General features: G+C 33.2%; 1 protein-coding gene across 1 annotated transcript in view; it reads left to right on the forward strand.

Moving 5' to 3' along the window:
- The window catches only part of LOC111045140, a 192,677-nt gene that overhangs the window by 150,975 nt on the left and 21,387 nt on the right, over positions 1 to 20,315 (forward strand). The window contains exons 59-70 of the mRNA XM_039442087.1: positions 350 to 676; positions 2,203 to 2,513; positions 6,188 to 6,428; positions 7,103 to 7,411; positions 8,081 to 8,214; positions 8,713 to 8,875; positions 9,643 to 9,944; positions 11,651 to 11,707; positions 13,252 to 13,293; positions 14,769 to 14,846; positions 17,482 to 17,653; positions 18,975 to 19,181. Coding sequence (XP_039298021.1) covers positions 350 to 676; positions 2,203 to 2,513; positions 6,188 to 6,428; positions 7,103 to 7,411; positions 8,081 to 8,214; positions 8,713 to 8,875; positions 9,643 to 9,944; positions 11,651 to 11,707; positions 13,252 to 13,293; positions 14,769 to 14,846; positions 17,482 to 17,653; positions 18,975 to 19,181 — 2,343 coding nt within the window. The remainder of the gene's footprint in view (positions 1 to 349; positions 677 to 2,202; positions 2,514 to 6,187; positions 6,429 to 7,102; positions 7,412 to 8,080; positions 8,215 to 8,712; positions 8,876 to 9,642; positions 9,945 to 11,650; positions 11,708 to 13,251; positions 13,294 to 14,768; positions 14,847 to 17,481; positions 17,654 to 18,974; positions 19,182 to 20,315) is intronic.

Consider the following 20,315-nt stretch of genomic DNA (forward strand, 5'->3'; position numbering starts at 1 on the left):
TGAAAAACGTATACATCACTACTGTCTCTCATAGATCTATGTAAATGTAAATGTTTCTATCTTGGATAGAAATTCTCCTATAATAATTATATTATAATATTTATAGAGCGGAGCGGCCTCAAGTATTTTTTTTTTGTTTTATTAGGAGTAGTACACCCCAATCGGGCTTATGCCTAGGGTTATCCACTTTTATTTCACATTTTTATATCTTTTGTTATTTTGTATTATGTTTGTTTGTGAAATAAATGAATTGAATGATTGAAATTATGGAATAATTTTAATTATGGATATATGTGTAATATATGCAACCAATTAGATGTATATTGATGAAGAAATTTATAAATTACAGGAAGTGTACAACGAGCTGGAAGAAAACCGGCCCAAAGTGGAAACGGTCCTACAGCAAGGAACCGATTACCTCACCAAGGCTCAGCCCGGTGCAGCTTCCAATCTAGCCACCAATGTCCGCACTCTCAAGCAGCGCTGGGAGAGTGTGACGGCGCGCGCCAATGACAAGAAAATCAAACTGGAGATCGCACTCAAAGAGGCAACGGAATTCCACGATGCATTGCAGGCGTTTGTGGATTGGTTGACGTCCGCCGAGAAGACGCTAGCTGGACTGAAACCAGTGTCCAGGGTGCTGGCTACTATACTCGAGCAGATAGAGGAGCATAAGGTTAGCTCAAACACGCTTTCATTAAACTTTCCAGAGTTATAAGCAACACCAAAATAATAGATAGAATCAACATTTTCCCCCATAAAGTGTATTGATTCATAACATAACATGAACGTTGTTCCGTTTGCTCTAATAAAAATGTGAATAATTTAAACATTTTCCAATAAGAATATTTACAACAATTTTCTTGAATATCTGACCCTCAAGCAGTTTCAAACTAATCATATACATTCTTACATTTTTCTTATGTGAATCAAGTAAGTGGCTATTAGTATTGGGAGAGAATTATGAACAATAATCATGGTTATTTGTTATGAAACGAGTGTGCCGTAATTTATTTCCAGTTTCTTTAAATTCGCAGCATAATTCTTCCTAGAATATATTTAATTACATTATTGTAATTCCATTCCCAGTTTCTAGATAGTTTCTATAATAGATTCAGCATAATTATTCCTAGAATATTTTGAATTTTGAATGAATTCATCTTAATAATTATTTGTAGAATCCATTGGAGTATTGATTCAAGATTTATTTTTGCCATAAACGAGGATACTGTGAACTTTTTCCAATCAATATATGATTGATAATTTTCTTTCCGCCACACTGCACAGAAAGCAGCTGTTTTCCAGTCCCTACATAGATCTGAAAGGCATTGTTTGCAGACGACTCTCGTCTGACGTCAGAACAGGTTTCTTTCCGGCCTAGGCCGGAAAGTGTATCCTTTCCAGCCGCTAACATGGAACTAAGAAAGGTGATCAAAAAACAGCTGATCAAAAAACTTTTCATTATTTGTGTTCATTATTCAATAATTAAAACATTTATAATAATATCATCTTATTGTCATTTGAAAGAATAAAAAAGTATAAACTCAACCTCCCACATAATTGAACATCATCTTTTAGGTTATTTAGACGAATCAGAATAAAAAATAAGAATACTTGGACAATTTCCTGATATTCAGATTACCTCAGATTTGCTAGAACTATCACCTTCCACTTCTGCTTTCGGAAGTGCTTAGTAAACAACTATTCTCATATATGTATATTGTTTATTTTTCTGTGTGGCGAAAAATAGCGTTCGCACCACGGGCAAAAATGTTTTTCCGGCTCTCAATCTTTTCTAGTCCTCGGCCTACGGCCTCGGATTTGAAAACCGATTTCGAGCCGGAAAAGTCTCATTTTCTGCTCTAGGTGCGAAATATACTATTAATTGATCAACCTCCTCCAGCACTTTCAACTTGATTCATCCCACCATTTTTAATATAATTCATCAACTTCATTTCTCTTCTCTTTTTACTAGCTTTTTTCTACTATCTTTATTCTATGTTTTTACTACGTTTTCTTTTTCTTTTTCATTCAATATATAGTATGATCAACTCTACAGTTTTTACATTGTAAATTCATCGAAAACTTTGCTGTATTCAAGTAATATATAAGTGTATAAGCCAGTATTATATTGTAATCTATATAAATGAAGAAATCAAATCTAATCTTTTCATCACTAACCTTTAACATTTCTGTTGTCAGGCATTCCAAAAAGAGGTAGGAGTCCACCGAGAAACCATGCTCCACCTGGATAAGAAGGGCACGCATCTCAAGTACTTCAGTCAGAAGCAGGATGTGATTCTGATCAAGAACCTGTTGATCAGCGTGCAGCACAGGTGGGAGCGTGTCGTGTCCAAGAGTGCTGAGCGCACACGTGCCCTAGATCACGGCTACAAGGAGGCGCGCGAATTCCACGATGCCTACTCCAACCTCATGAACTGGCTCAACGACACCGAAAAGGGACTCGATGAGCTAGAGAAGGAGGCTAGCAGTATTGGCAATGATCCTGACAGGTTAGTAACTATCTACAAACATACAGAAAATAAATACTCCGACAGCCGGAGTGGATTTCATCGATTCTATCATCAGTGCTATAGACAGGGGAGATAAAACTATAGGTATGTTCTTAGATATGAGCCGCGCTTTCGACAGTGTGAGAATATTTATACGGTAATAGAATATTTATTTATTTGAGATACATATGAGAGCACAAGGATAATATCCCATAATTGCTCTCTTAACACATAATACAAGTGAAACAATTTAAAAAATGAATATTTAATACAAATATTGAAAGAAATGAAAAGTTTATGAAATTTTTACGAAAAGTCTTTCTGAAAAATATACATAACAGAAAATTTAAACACAATTTTAGATAGCAGAAAAAATAAACACAGCAAATAATAAAATGAAAATATGAAAATGAAATGAAATGAAAAAAAGTCTCTATGATTAAACAGAAGTCATTCTAGGAAGAGAGAGAAAAAAATAGTAACAAGAGGAAATAATTAAACACACAACTTAAGGAGTAGTAAAAAGCAAAGAGATCACTGTCACAGAAGACTTTCTCCAATCAAACTCCAACCATCAACGAGGGATTGACCTCAGCAACCCACTCCTCACCTCTCTCTCTGACCCAACAAGCTGAACATTCAAACTCAATTTGTTCATCAATCTCTGCACTCTTATGAAAGGTGAGAAAAAATGGTGCACCGTTCTGCACCTTGGAGCCGCAAACAAGTTAGCATTCCGCCTATTGAATGCTGGAACACTGATATTCAGCATTGCAAGCAAGGTAGGAGAATTTACAGCACCATCCAACAATGCCCAAACAAACAAGACAGATGTTTTATCTCGACGCTGACGTAGAGACTCTAATAGGAATAGATCCCTCAATTGCTGAGTCGGGAACCCCAGGGGACACGAACCACCAAACCTTCTGAAGTATAAGAACCTCATCAGCTTGTTCTGTACCCTTTCAATGACCCGAATGTTTTGGTCTGAGTGAGGACTCCAAACCATGGATCCATACTCCAAAGTGCTTCTTACCAAGGCATAATAGACACTCAGTATTGCCACAACATTGCTGAAGTCAGCTGCATTTCTCAGGACAAACCCCAGTAATCTGTTAGCCTTGGAAGACACAAATTCAATGTGAGAGGAGAAAGTAAGTGAACTATCAAATATGATTCCCAGGTCCTTGCAAGTGTTGACTCTGTTAAGAACCGCGTCCATCGTGAGGCATGATATGTTGATAGACTCATTAAACACCCTGGGAGTGAACGGAAAGGAACGTACTTGGTTCTCCTCCTATTTGAAAGATAGGCAGCAATTCGTAGAGATTGAACATATAGATGAAACTGAAACGCTGCGCTACAAAAACAAATATCGCTCCAACATTAGACATTTGAATTATGGTGTGCCTCAGGGGACAATATTGGGCCCGCTGTTATTTATCTGTTACATCAAGGGGTTGCCTAGAGTTTTCCAAGAGCAAGCTACTTTGCGTCTCTATGCAGATGACGCTAATGTCATCTTCTCAGGTAATACATTGCAAAGTGTAGAAGAGACATCCGCAACTGACCTTTCTCTTATGAATAAATTTCTCAATGACAGGAACCTTCTTCTAAATGGGGGGAAGTCAGTCGTAATTTCATTTTCGACGAATCAGAGAAAAAATGAAATTTGCCCAAATGTCCTTATTAATAATGAAATGTTGGAATTAGTAAACGGTACACGATTCCTGGGTTTAGAAATCGACAGTAATTTATCCTGGAATAGTCATGTTTGTCAGGTAGTCAAAAAAATCTTCCCTGGGCTGTATGCTTTAAGACAAATGTCAAATAAATGCAGTCTTCCAACCATGAAAACGCTTTATCATTCATTGTTACACTCCCATCTGGCCTATGGTTTATGCATCTACGGAGCCACGACCAAAAGCAATCTTGATAGAATTCTCATTCAACAGAAAAAAGCACTCAGAATAATGATGAATCTAAAAAGAATGGACTCTGTAAAACTGGTTTTTTCGCAGCTTGGCATTCTTACAGTTTACGGACAATATGTATTTGATGTAATCATGTATGTTAGGAATTACCCTGTAGAAGAGCTACGGAATGAGACTCATGGGTACAATACTAGATTTGGGAGGATAACGGAAAGACATAGGTTAGAATTTTTTAAGAAAAAGAGGCACTACATGGGAAGGAAATACTTCACAATGTTGCCTTTAGAATTACAGGCAATAGAGAACATTACAAAATTAAGTATAAAACTCAAGGAGTTTTTAATATCATTGTGTCTGTACTCCCTGCAGGAGTTTGCAGATAGCACTTTGTGTTTGTGATTGTTGATTATCGATTTTTGTTTATTTATATAGGAGGTTTAAGACTTACTACTTTTTACTCTTCTACTACATTTTATGTTTATGTTGTTTGTGTATTGACGCTGTTCCTAATGTACCTGTACATGTTTATGAATAAAGATTTTTTCAATTCAATTCAATAACATGAGTTCAAGTCAATTCATTATTTATGATGCTGCCAGTTGAGACCAGAATCTTTATTATGTATACTTAAAAATCTACAGACTTTAACATCATGAATGATCTTATCATCCAACAGCAGATCAATATCACATTTACTATTTGAAAATATAAAATATCTTATCGGTTTTACTGAAGTTCAGGTTGAGATTAATGCTATTGAACCTTTGGCAAATGCTATTCACTGATACATAGATATTAATTTTCAGTTGCTCACAGTCAAAACAACTATGATTTTCAATAAATAATATTAAGTTATACTTTTAAGTTAATTTAAAAACGTTTGCTATCTTTTCTTTACGCTTCAACCCTGTAAAGTGACAATTTCATTCCACCTACTAGAATATCCTTAGAAATACATCCAACAAATACACAATATCAATCGAACAATTTTATATTAATCAACTATTTATAGTTCATAAAATAATTATTTGGTTTTCTTTCAATATTTGTAATCTTGTTAGAAAATAAATTAATCAAAATAAATACACAAGTGTATAGAGCAAATACACGAACAAAACACGTGTAACAAATCCAACAGTAAGTTAAAGTGCATGTCTACATATAAGTACATTAACTAGTTATCACAAATTCACAAGTTTTCAGTCTCTGAAGAGTAGAACGGACATAATTTACAATATGTTTCGAAATATTTCGAGCAAATATACTGGATTTCATTCTTTTATTAGTGAAATCGACATAACTTGCATTTGGATTTGAACTGTTGTTGGATTTGAATTGGAAAAAGGACAGTGTTAGTAGGCATGAACCGGTTTTAATTTTTCGTAAGTTTAGTTATATTGTATTTTATGAAGTAAATGAGACGGAATATTGTGGTTTGTTCTTTATTTTTTTAAATGCAGTCAAATGTACGATATACAAGATTTTGAATTGTAGGACCCTACTATCATGCTTAATAAGTATGTATGATACATTCAAGAGATCCATACATGGATCCATTCTTGGTTTACCCATCATGTTCACCTTTATCTCAATATAAGTATATTATTGTGTCAATACTTGCTTATCTCTTATCCCAATGAAATATTCCTGTTCACTCTGACATTAACTGTCATTCGTTTTATATCGTGTTCACTTTCTCATTAACTGTCTCTTGTAATAATTGTCGTACTGTTTTTGCAGAATAAAGGCCCGTCTAGCGAAACACAGGGAATTGCAGCGAGCACTGAGTGGCAAGCAGGCCACCTATGACGCCACCATGAGAGCTGGAAAGTCTCTGAAGGAGAAAGCGCCCAAATCAGACGAACCCGCGCTTCGACAGATGATGAATGATCTGAAGGAGAAATGGAACTCCGTTTGTGCCAAGTCTGTTGACCGTCAACGGAAACTGGAGGAGGCTTTGCTGTACTGTGGACAGTTCAAGGTGGGCCTCTAAAATTATCTTTATTTATTCAACTTCCAACAATTTTACAAAGAAAAAATACAAGCAGAAATATGAATACATTATATGAAATTTCAAATATCAAACATTATTACAGTATAACTAATTCCCCAATAGTCGATGAAAAGATAAATAAGATTGATTTACAGGCCTGATGCCCGATCAATTCAAGTATTTACTATATTTGTGATTTTTTCTCTCATATAAATTTTTGTATTGTAGTATTCATAAATTTTCCTCTACCTATTCTTCTGTTGTAAATATTTGCAGTTGCGAACATTTCGTTTATTTTATCTTGGGAAGCGACTGATGTCGTGGTTGCGCTGATAAGCTATCGATAAGCTTCATGCACATGCTAGTCTCGTTGTGAGGTCAACCACTTGAAGAGCCAACCCCCTTTTAATACTATTTATGAGTTTAAACGTCGCTTCTCGGTGGTTCGGAACCAACCTAAATCTGTAGGTCCACCCATCTCTCATCATTATTTGCCTCATTATCCACGCACAAACCTAGAGCTCATGTGAGTATCATCCTAGAAAAAAGAATAATAATTATCCGCCTATGGAATCCGTTTAAAATGTTGTGCTGTAAAACCGTCTGATTTTCATATCCATAAAAAATTGACTTTCATGATAACATTGGATTCTTTTTCATAGGATGCTCTGGAAGCATTAGCCGACTGGCTGAAGAAAGTCGAACGAGAGCTGTCCGAGGATACGCCGGTTCACGGTGACCTGGACACTGTTACCGCACTGGTTGACCAACACAAGGCGCTGCGAGAGGAGCTGACATCGCGCTCGGCTCAGATGGAGTCTGTTCGCACCACAGCCGATGAACTGGCAAGGAAGGCAAGTCCCGCCGACGCACAGACCCTGAGGAACCAGGTCGGTGAACTGAACTCGCTCTGGACGAGAACCAACCGGCTGGCTGAGAGAAAAACGCAGCGGCTTGAGGAAGCACTCAAGGTGAGAATAAATCATCCGCATTAAGACTAATATTATTGTCATTTGTAACTGGTCTAAATCCCGCACCACTTGCTTTTTTAAATCTGCCACTACTTTATTAAATCGAACACAGTCAAGTAAGAAGAGATATTGTAGAAGTGTTCCTTAATTAAGTGAAAACACATAAATATATTGTCTTCTCCACTTAGGTTTATTCACACAAAACTCAGGTTTCAATATAAATGTTATATGTTAGTTATGTAAGTTTCAATGCTATGAAACGGTTTGTGTGAATAAACTAAACAGAAAATACTACGTATCGCATTATTCAGTACTCTATCTGATCGAAACAATCCATTTAATTCACTTCAGTCCAAACAGTTATGTAAGAGAGTCTTGGCTAAACACTTGGACTTATTTTATTTTTTTGACTCAATTCAATTTTTTTTCAAATACCAATAAAACATGCACCTATATAAACGCTAATCTTTCTTCTGTTTAAAATGTACTCTGGATATGTGTAAAACTCTTTGAATAAATGCTTCACATCTAATTTATTACATTCTTAACAAAAAAGTTGTGGATATGGGAAGATATTCAAACAAATCTTACTGTTATCTACTAAATATTCGTAATTTTATTTGATCCTCGCGTTCCCAACACATGTTCTCAACGGTTATTCTTTTACAGGTTGCTGAAACACTGCACAAACGAGTTCACATGCTTCTGGAATGGTTGTCTGATGCAGAGATGAAGTTGCGATTTGTCAACTCTCTTCCTGATGATGACCAGGAAACAAGAAACCAATTGGCTGAACATGCCAAGTAAGCCATTTTCATATTCATTAATAATTTAAAGCTCAATTGTTAAGATTTATGAAAGAATTTAGGATGCGATATTACTTACTCTTGTGATTATTGGCTTGTTCAGAGTTATTCTTTTGTTACTTTCCTTGCCCATTTCACATCACGCCTTGTCAATGCCTTTCAACACTTGGCCTTTCGACCATTTCACAGGTCCACTATCTATTACGAAAACACAATCTCTCGCAACCTCAGTTCAGACAATGGTGCAACAACTGAAACTTGTTTCACGTTTTTCAATAAATGATTGGTTGAATGAAATTTCAAATTTCAACATAATAGTTGTATTGTGACTGTTGTTGTGGTGGTCCTCTTTGTGCTTATTCATCACCTACAATCTTTTCTTTTAAAAATTGTAAACCCTGACTATTTTTTCGGGTTTGAACACTTTTTATTTTTAATGTTATTTGTCTCTGTATTGTGATTAATAATTGCTGACTAATTATTAATCTGTTGTAGGTTCATGAGAGAAATGATGGAGAAGGAAGTAGAGAAGGATGCAACCATTACATTAGCGCAACAAATCCTTGCTAAAGCTCATCCTGACGCTGTATCTGTTATCAAGCACTGGATAACCATAATCCAGGCTCGTTGGGATGAAGTATCCACATGGGCTAAACAGGTATGCTTTCGAGAACGAATTAATCATAATATTCGTAAAATCTCTGTTGATATTGTGGACCTCCTACAGATATACTTTCATTCAAAAGAAGAAAGAATTCATTATATTATTTTTGTAGTTTCTCTTTTCATTTTGTGGAACTCCTTGATGCTTTTTAAAGATGAATCGTCTCCTGATTGATCCCCAAAATATTGGTACTACTGTAAATCCACAAATATGTTCCTTGTACAAAATAATGTCTGCTTAGACAACTCAGTTTTTATTTTTCAATCTTTTTTTCAGGAGAATTTGGTACTCATGAACTACGTTGTATCCCTTCAACCGTTTCAACACAGAGCCCTGCATTAGAGCAGTTTAATTCGTATTTCTATTTCACGAAACATTTTGTTGTATACTTTCAAATGTATTCCTATTCCCCTTCTTTATTTTGCCATGAATAATAATACACTTTCAATTTTCTTTTGGCATTGTCAAAAAAAAAAAAAATAAAAACTTGTGTTTGGCAACTTCCCACCTGTATCATTATTTAGTGAAACAATAATAATTTAAATCAAGGAACCAAGGAAAAGGTGGTCTCAAAATCAAGCATATAGAGATTGTTAATTGATTGAGATTGTTATAAAGATAGGAACAGGCAGCCAGGCCTATATTGTAGAAGTTAGATGATGATGATGATGATACAGATCATCATTATTTATTAAGATGTGTGTTCAGTGATGAAAGTTAGTCTCTCTTTGAGTTTCATGATGTGTTATTGTGTTTTTCAGCGAGAGACACGCCTTGACGAGCATCTGCGATCACTGCAAGACCTTGATGCTCTTCTGGAAGAACTGCTTGCTTGGCTTGCCGGTCTAGAGAGCACACTCATGACTCTGGAAGCCGAACCGTTGCCTGAAGACATTCCCACTGTGGAAGGCTTGATCCGTGACCATCACGAATTCATGGAGAACACGGCTCGTCGTCAAGGCGAAGTCGATTCCGTGATCAAGGCTCGTACCGTGCAGCCTCCCGCACCCTCAGCTACAAGCACGCCCAGAAAAACTTCGGCGAAACGACTGTCTGCGGCCTCGTGAGTACAGATTTTATCACTTACACACCTCTACCACTTCCAACACAACGTTTATTCACTTATCAATCTAATAATCCAGCTTACAATTGCTAAGTCACACGCTGATCTCCAATTTTGATCTCCAATCTAACTTAGTCCACAGATGAATGGCCACTATGAATGAATGGCTTCATCATCGGAATAGAGACCGATCTTATTAAATATGACTTTTAATCTATTTGTTCCTGTTGGGATGTTCATTGCATATCTAGGATGCTCAATAGCTGGTTTTTCTAAAAACATATATTTTTATTGAAACATTATTAAGAAGGTTACACGTCATAAAAAGTAATTACAGTAGATACGGTTAATTGTAGTGTTTCTCTTGTCGTATGACTTTTGGCTCTTATGATCTGATCATCAATATTATGTCGAAAAATAATCATATTCGTCGACATAATTGATCTGATCATCAACATTATGTCGAAAAGATACAAAAATGAAAAAAAAAACATTTGAAATAATAGGTCGATAAATTAGTTATTCAAAAGATACCTAGGAGATTGCAACCGCTCCAACCAACTTGTAAATTAGAAGGGCTCTTTCGGGTTGAAAGTCTTGTGAATTTGGTGTTATAGGATGGGATGAATTTGGTTATTTTATTGGTGAAATGCTTGTTAAATTGTGAGGGAATTTTCTGAGAGAATATTTTGGTGGGGCAGTTTGAGTGGGTAATTTTGATTGTTTTTGTTTTGCTGATAACTTTAATTGTTCAATGTTAAGAATAATTGGTGAAGGAATTTATTTCAATATTTATCTAGTCGTCGGTTATTCGGAAGAATTGAGTCATTAGAATAATGGGTATTGTTGAATGTAGTAGTGGATTTGTATTTAAAGTACTTGAAGTATTTTTTCATCCTATTTACTTGTACTATTTTAGAATTGAATGAGAGGTTTATAGAAATTATAAAGTAGGATTTCAAGTATAAGTGAAAGATTCAACAAACTTTTCAATGGGTGGTTACAGTGCGAGATAATTATGAAACAGAAAGTAAAATCAATGCCATATGAAAATTGATATGAAATAATTCTAGCCGGTAAATACTTTTTATTAGAGGTCCAATACCGGTAGTTTACGAAATGTTGGAAATTAATTTCCCATAATTTTTTTTATGTTCAATTTAATTAAAGTTCCATGATTTTTTTAGACCGAACTGAGTAATCCGATGAGTTGAATGGATAATTTCTTTCTCTCATTAACTACAAATTATAATATTGTTGTATAGGACAAAGTTAAATGATTGACAATTTTTGTGTAAAATCACTTCTCATCCATTCAAAATGTAAACGAATTATTTGCAGTTATCTGTCATTTGCTAATAATATCAATTGATCTTACATCCATGTTTCATAATTACCTTATCCTTATTTATTGGTGATTATGTACGTTTAATTCTAGTGGTGATAATATTCATTGGACTTATTTAATGCATCTTTTTTATATGAGTATTAAAGTTTTACGCATGTTTACTTATAAAAATTTTGCACTGCACAAAGTTCATCTTACAGACACATGATAAAGTTGTGTTCGATGAGAAGTTCCAAAACTCTTAAGAGGTTAATTTGGAATTGAAAATTTCTAGTTTATTAGATGATCAAGAGATACATTTTTACTTTTTCTCTCTTCAAATTTATATTTTTATCTCTCTCTATTCTCGACAAATCAGGAAGGACGAGCTTACGGACAGCACTTTGGATTTACAAGACACAGCACGCAAGAACAGGTATATAGCACTTTGAGCAAAGCTCGCACGCTAATTCACACACATGCTTAACATATACGATGCTTCCTGCTGATTTTTGTTAGAGTTTTGCCAATTACATGCTCTTTCACCCCCCCCCCCGTAAGGATAGTTGTGAGTGACCTTTGAAGAATATATTAAGCTTAGAAGATTAATACTAAATTAAGAGATTGCTCATGAAATTCTATTTGCTAACCAAATGTTGCTAGAAAATCAAATAGAGGAAGCTTTCTTCCTTCAATTTAGACGATACTTGCAAATAAATATTTGAGTTACAACGCTTATTAATATTCTGTATAACTGTATTCTATTATGTATAGTCAGAAAAGGAATCCTGTTATTTATGACATTTTTTAATAGCTTGATTGAATTTTCCTATCAACAAAGAAAATATTCAATTTTAATTAACAATATATGGGTATATTTATTTATAAGAGTGACGGTGATATTGTTATATTCTTATTGAGGTTATTGATCATTTTTTTCCACCAACGTAAATCAAAGGTTTGTAGCTTCTATGCAATTGATAATCAACAATCAACTGTAGAAATATTCTATGTATTCAGTTTATCTTTTCTTTTTGTATTGGGTTTTCAGATAATTTCATAGAAACTTCTAATGCTTTCCAATCTAATTACATTCAATAATTAGTTACATTGCTGATATTCATGTGTGCTTTTTGTGTTACATCATTGCAGTATGGCGATAGTTCTATTGCATTGCTTTTTATTTATTATTTCTTCACTCGGTGACGAAATGAAATAATTTTAAATTCAGCTTTATTCTTCTGTTTTCTGGGCTGCATGTTACAAGGTATTCGACCATTTAGTTGAAAAGGGGTATTCTATTATTATAATATTAGAAAGGGATCAAGGGATCATATGCGAGTTCATTGGGATATTTGTTTGTGGTGGAGGTTTCTATAGATTCAGTGTTTGCTTGGTTATTCATTAGAAACTCAAGTACGGTTGTTTATAATGTAAGAATTCATGGGTCACGTTAAAATATCTAAAAATTCTCTATGAAAGATAATACTATTCAATGTGCATTTTCTGTATTGTGAACAAATAGTTAGCTTGCATAGAAAATCTCATCACGTGTTACCAGAGTATGATGAAATTAACCAATTTTTATTTCTGTAAAGTATTGTTTAAGAACATGATTCCATTCGTGAAAAACATATTTTTGTTTAATATGATATGAAAATATTTTACAATGAATTTTACAAATATTTCTCCAGGAATGTTGAGAATGAAACTTGGTTACAAATATTACAGATCCAATAATTATTGCCACTCACACTGTGCTGTGCTAAAGATTTTACTTATGTTATTTCATAAGTATTTACAAGAAAAAAATATAATTAATAATAAAGTCAAGGTTAATCATTACTTTTTATAGATGAAACTCTATTGATATAAAGCCAAGCAACACTGACTTCTATGAATGTGGTTTAGAGTGTATTTTTGTTTGTGATTGTTTGCATTGTGTTTGAATTTTCTGTTCTCTCTTTCTCCCTCCTTCAGTTTGAGAGCATCGCGAGACAATCTCCTTGAAAGGCGTGGAAGGTTAGATTGAATATATTATCAGTCTGCTGTTCAAATTAACTCGACTAGAATCACTGACTCATTGATACCGATTAATTCAATAATTCGATCCATTTCCTCGTCATAATGATTATAATTATTATAATAATAGCTTCATTCAACTTCCTACATTGCAGCTAATGTATCATCTAAACAACGTTTTTAACTCTGTCCTCATTTTTTCTAACTAAATTAATACAAAATATTTTTGCTCCTTTTTATACATAGAAATACTGTCCATTTCGCTTTTTAACACTTCTATTAGACCCAATTCTATTTCTAGTCATATTATTATTTTTTTTAATAGGACTCGTTGCTCCCGGTTGAAGTGGAATCGATGGCTTTTAATAAGAATTTGAAACTTCAATTGAAAGCAATGTGTTCTGATTTACCTCTGAAAAACTATGCGACTAGTGAATTAATTGGGGGCTGGCTCATGTGAATGGATAATTTCATTTACTTATTGACATAAATTCGCCAAAATCACAATATATAATCTTTAATATATACTATCCTGCTGAATCATGACAATCTGCATATTGTCAGCCCCCATAATAACTCACAATCATAATAATCTACTGTAAAGCATTCCCATTAATGCTTCATTATGTTTTTATTTTGTCCATTCATGTCTCATTGAATCAATAACTTTCATCATCTTTCTTACTTATTTTGAATCTTCAACATGGTGTATTTCTCATTATTAAAATATTGTATAATTATAGATTGTTAAAATTGTGATGATATGATGCTTCTATAAGTTTATTTTTTGGTGATTTTTTCATTCCAAGTGTTTTTCCTTGCATTCATATTGTTTTCAACTACAATGATCTGATCCTTTCTATTTATTTTATCCAAAAATTACTCAAACCGTTCTCTTTTTTTATTATTTTTTTTAGTACAATAAAACTGAAAACTCAATGAATCAAAAGACATTTTCCCACGAATAAACTACATCATCTATATAAACTTTATTTTCACATGAAGCTGGGGATTGAAATTAATAATGCTTACATTTGTTTTGTTTTTGAAGAAAATGGAACCTACTGATGTTTTCGATTTCAAAATAATCAAAATTAATTCATAGATGAAAACATGTATTTTACTGTGAATATTTTTAATTGCAAACTTTCCGGTTTTTCTTTTGACACGTCATTAGATTACATTTTTCATTACATTGAAATACATTTTAGAAGTGTTTTTTTATTTAATTTCACAGTGAATAGCCCACTTTAAACTTGATAGTGTACCAATTAACTAGTAGTTCCATTGGGTGTAGAATACAGTTGTATTATTTCAAAAAGAAATAATAGTTTTGAATTTCATAGTAATAATATTAATCTTTCATAGTTAATTGAGAAGTGGATAATAGCTGTACATGTATTGTGTAGTGTTGTCAGTACCTGTTTGTTTTCTTTCTGTATTGGCATGCTTTTGTGTTTGTTTACCACGTTTAGCCGATCGAGCCCAACCAGAGAATTGAGACCTGCTGAGGGACTGCCACACTATGGGCCAAGATTCCCACCTAAGGGCAGGTACGTAAAACACTCATTACATCTAAATAAATTCTGGTAATTGACCAACTATTGGAATTTGGTTTCCTCCGCTTGCTTAAAAGTGATATCAGAATTAGTTTTGGAAATTTGCAGAGCTTGCTTGTAATGAGTTATTTGAAGTTTGCCTAGTATTTATTGAAATTTAAAGAATTGATAAATTTCAGATTGCTGGCTCACTAGCTGTATTGGCTTGGTATTTATCATTGTCCTTTAATGGAGTTGAGTAACATAATAATGTAGTAAAGTTTGTGACAATTTTATAATTGAAGAATTACAATGTCATTATTGTATTTTAGCTGAATTTGTTATTGGATACCAGCAGATATGACTCATTTAGTAAGCGGTATTGTATTCACCAGCTTATTTTTAACCTTCCATAATTAATTTTTTGTGTTAGTTTTCATGCTATTGAAAATATAATCATTGATACGGATGGCAGTGAGCAATAAATATTAAAATCAATTAATAAATATTGAGTGCAGAATAAGAATTTTTGTTCACAAAATCATCTTAAACCCGTAATGTTCACACATTAGGGCCTACTAATTAAACAGATAAGTCTTTGGCGTTGTATTGTAGTTTGGTTTCAACTATGACATTGTAGGCCTACGTTTTGTGTAGACTTTAGACTAGATTTTCCAGTAACTATACATATTTTTGAATTATAATAAATTGATCATAATGTAATCTCAGATACTAGAAGTTACGGTATGGCAAATTTGTCACTCACGTTTGCTTATTCATTTTCATGGGAATATTTTGTGGTTCGGTTGTAGTATGAAAATAATGAGGAAAATACACTCCATTAACTTTAGAATCACCTTAAAAATTTGTATGACGGTGGGTTCTTTGTAGATTAGCGTTCTAAGGGCTAAGCCTGTATTTTTATTTCCAATCATTATATGATTATGTGCTATCATCATTGATGGATAGATAATTTATTTGTAATCTAAAATTATGATGAATTCCTTACTATAAATAACAGAGAAATAATTACTGTGTATTATTCCATTACAATTATTTTTAAGTATGTGTTCACCTTTATTAACCTGCTTGGGAACACTTAAGTAGATAGATGTTTCATAAAAAATATATTATGCCAAACATATGCTAATCAAATTTGGTCTAAAACCTTCTATTTTACTAATTACTCATCAATTAATGAAATTAATAATACTTGGAATATCAGTGAATGATCAAGTTGCAGTTGATATGGGATAACCTGTCTTCAAAATTCAACTTGATTAGTAGGAAAAGCTCTAGCAAACATAATTTAGGATCCAGTATCTATTGTTAGCTAGTGTTTATTTCGTGCTTTCTATTGTATCCAACTTTTGAAGAGTACCAGGACTCAGTACAGTATTCACGGATGATATTAATCCTAAAAATACTGTATAATTTGAGATGTATGCATTGCTATTGGTAAAAACACGTATGTGTCTTGTAACACGGATGATAATTATCCTAAAAATACTGTTTAATTTGAGATGTATGCATTGCTATTGGTAAAAACACGTATGTGTCTTGTAACACGGATGATAATTATCCTAAAAATACTGTTTAATTTGAGATGTATGCATTGCTATTGGTAAAAACACGTATGTGTCTTGTAACACGGATGATAATTATCCTAAAAATACTGTTTAATTTGAGATGTATGCATTGCTATTGGTAAAAACACGTATGTGTCTTGTAACACGGATGATAATTATCCTAAAAATACTGTTTAATTTGAGATGTATGCATTGCTATTGGTAAAAACACGTATGTGTCTTGTAACACGGATGATAATTATCCTAAAAATACTGTTTAATTTGAGATGTATGCATTGCTATTGGTAAAAACACGTATGTGTCTTGTAACACGGATGATAATTATCCTAAAAATACTGTTTAATTTGAGATGTATGCATTGCTATTGGTAAAAACCGTATGTGTCTTGTAACACGGATGATAATTATCCTAAAAATACTGTTTAATTGAGATGTATGCATTGCTATTGGTAAAAACCGTATGTGTCTTGTAACACGGATGATAATTATCCTAAAAATACTGTTTAATTTGAGATGTATGCATTGCTATTGGTAAAAACACGTATGTGTCTTGTAACACGGATGATAATTATCCTAAAAATACTGTTTAATTTGAGATGTATGCATTGCTATTGGTAAAAACACGTATGTGTCTTGTAACACGGATGATAATTATCCTAAAAATACTGTTTAATTTGAGATGTATGCATTGTTATTGGTAATAATTTTGGCTGATGTGTTCTGTATTGAACCGTACTTTTTTGAGTTTCAGGATTTAGCTTATTATTGAAGAATAATTTTTATCATGAAAGTACTATAACATTAAATATATTTTCAGGGGTTAGTGGTGATAATTTTGATGTTGATTTTGTTTTCTTCATTGAACTCTACCTTTTTCAACTCCAGAACGTTCAATATTCGGGGATGATATCTATCCTAAAAATACTGTAGGATTGAAGATGTATATATCGGTGATTCTTTTGTAGTTCATATAAGCTAAAATTTGATTATTTATTGATGAGTGTTGCATTACAGTTTTGTAGTTTTTTATTGAATGATAATTGTGTTTATTGCGAATTGCAGCAAGGGATCAGAACCGGTGTTTAGAAGCCCACGATGCCGCTTGCTGTGGGATAGGTGGAGGGGTGTTTGGCTCCTAGCTTGGCAGAGACAGCGCAGATTGCAGGAACGACTCAACTATCTCCAAGAACTCGAAAGGGTCAAGAACTTCTCATGGGACCAATGGAGGAAGAAGGTTAGTGCAATTATCTGAAACACATTGTGGCACTCCTCTTCCACTATGCCACTTGTTTTCTTCCATAACATATGTAGGAATAATGGAATAAATAAAATTCTAATGAAATAATGAAATTTATTCCTTTTTACAAAAGCATAGAAATATAGAAGCATAGAAACTGAAGTGATTATGGTGAGAGAATTTGTGTTTTTCTGGGTTTAAATTTTCCGTCCTATATCAGATATATATATACATATATAGATATATATGCTACAGATTCTGTAGCATTACTCTGACAAAGAAACTACTATAGAATATTATGTTTCTGAAAGAGATTAAAAGCTTGAAAGTATTTCTATTCCATATCATTACAATCGATCTTCTAAATACAAGTAAAGTACATGAATCATTGTATACATTGCAGCTACCTGTACAACAGTTATTACAGTACATGTTATAAGTTATGTACAGTACAGCAATGATATTAATTATGAATTTTATTCAGTTATCTGTCACATAAATGAAATTGAAGTGATCGATATATGACCAACTGATCTGTCATAGCAGCAAAGCTATGATAAGTAGATAATCTTTGTGTAATTGTTGTATTTAGCTATAAACTATCAAAATGTTTTACATGAAAAACGTTTGTATGTCTTTACTCTACATGATGAGAATTGAAAAATCAAAGTACAATTTTTTATAATTTACTGTATTGCTCAGGACTTGTTTCGACATATTAATGACATTTTCAAGTGAATGAATGAGATGAATAACGTTAAATAAATACTAATTCCAAAAAAGTTGATACTGACTACATTGTTTGAAAAAATGAAACTGTTTAAAACTCTTTACTTATTCAATTCGGCTTATGTAAAGAATTTTTGGTAACCCTGAAACAAAATTAGTCCAATTTATGAAGAAAGAAAGCTGTTGAATTCTGCTAAATAAAATATTCAAACTAATTTTGTAACCAATAAACTATGTCAAAAGCTCAAAAGAACCATTTTTAAAATTCAGTCTCTATTCAATAAATTAAGTTTGTAGAGTGGATATTGATGTTGTGGAACTTTTCCATAATTTAAGAGACTTGAGGTTTTGTCAATATACCACTTTATTTCAATAAAAAATATTATTCTACAGGAGCATGCTTTCGTGTGTGCTCACACATCATCAGCTGTAAAACAATAATTTTTATTGGAATCAAGTGGAATATAAACAAAATCTCAAGTCTCTTCAATTAATAAATTAAGTATAAATGGATAGTATGAAACAAGTAAATTAATCACCAATTCTCCGATATATTATAGTTTTACCCAATTTATTTGTTTGCAAACAGTTCCTAAAGTTCATGAACCACAAGAAGTCGCGCCTCACTGATCTGATGCGTAAGATGGATAAGAACAACGACGGATTGATCCCGAGAGACGACTTCGTCGATGGCATCATTCGAACCAAGTTTGACACCAGTCGGCTCGAGATGTCAGCCGTTGCCGACATGTTTGATCATAACGGTCAGTTGGTGATCATCTCAATTTATGTAACAGTTTGCCATTAGTATAACAAGTGAGCCATTAGTAGTTTTGAACTCAATAGTTGGTAATATTACTTATTTACATAGTCTGAAAGCATAGTTTCATCATTATTTCAAGTGGAGTGATCCGTGGTCTAGTGGATAGAGTGCTTGCGTAGCAGCATAGAGATCCTGGGCTCAAACCCTCTCACTACCAAAAGTTTTTAACCAGATCACTCCCGTGTTATCGGATGAGCACGTTAAACTGTCGGTCCCGGCTGAAGTATGACAGTAAGGCCCATTGACGTGTTAAATTATATATTCAGGCGGTGGGACCTTCCCGAAAGGGACTCCCCACCAACAAAAGCCATACGAATTTACTTTTTATCATTTCCAGTCTTATTGAAATTTTTCATATAAAATAATCATTTCTAAAAAAAATAGAAATAACTTTCTCGAGAATCTCGAGTTAATTCGTTTTAGATTTTCTCAGATTAATTGAATCACTTTTTTGAATTATTATACTTCTCATAAACAATATTCTATTAGATGGAATGGAAACATTTCTTACATCCAAATGCTAATGAATACCTTACATAATTATTCAGAATTTATCATAGTAGATGATACATATCAATTTAGATTTTCGTTAATATTATATTATTCCTACAAAAAAATCGTTGAGGGATCATCACAGATTGAGGATTTATATATGATTTATAATTTTAAAATCGTCTTGAAATGTTTGTCATCAACTTTTTATTTTGATTAATTATATACGGTTCTCGATAGCTTTAAAACCCAAAGTATGTTTGTAAGTAGATCAGTTTTATCTGAATGACTGCATCCTGCAACATGGACTAGTATCTTCCTACCTTTCTTTATTAAAATCTTGAAGTAGAAAGGATTACAATGTTCTGCTACATGAAATCTTCGTAGCAGCTTTAAACTTGAATTGCAGATGGTTGAGTTACGATAAAAAAAGGTTGAAATTGCAGCAGCGTAAGGGTAGCCAAGTTGAGCGTTACCATGGTTGCCAGCTTAAGGGTAGACTGAAACATCTATAGAAAGAATTATAATAGTTGGTTGTACCGTTCATAATCAACAATTAGAATAGTTTATTTGTATCTTTCCTATATATTTTTTACTCTTTAATTAGATATTTTT

This window comes from Nilaparvata lugens, chromosome X (genome assembly GCF_014356525.2).
Source record: "Nilaparvata lugens isolate BPH chromosome X, ASM1435652v1, whole genome shotgun sequence".
In the NCBI taxonomy this organism is placed as follows: domain Eukaryota; kingdom Metazoa; phylum Arthropoda; class Insecta; order Hemiptera; family Delphacidae; genus Nilaparvata; species Nilaparvata lugens.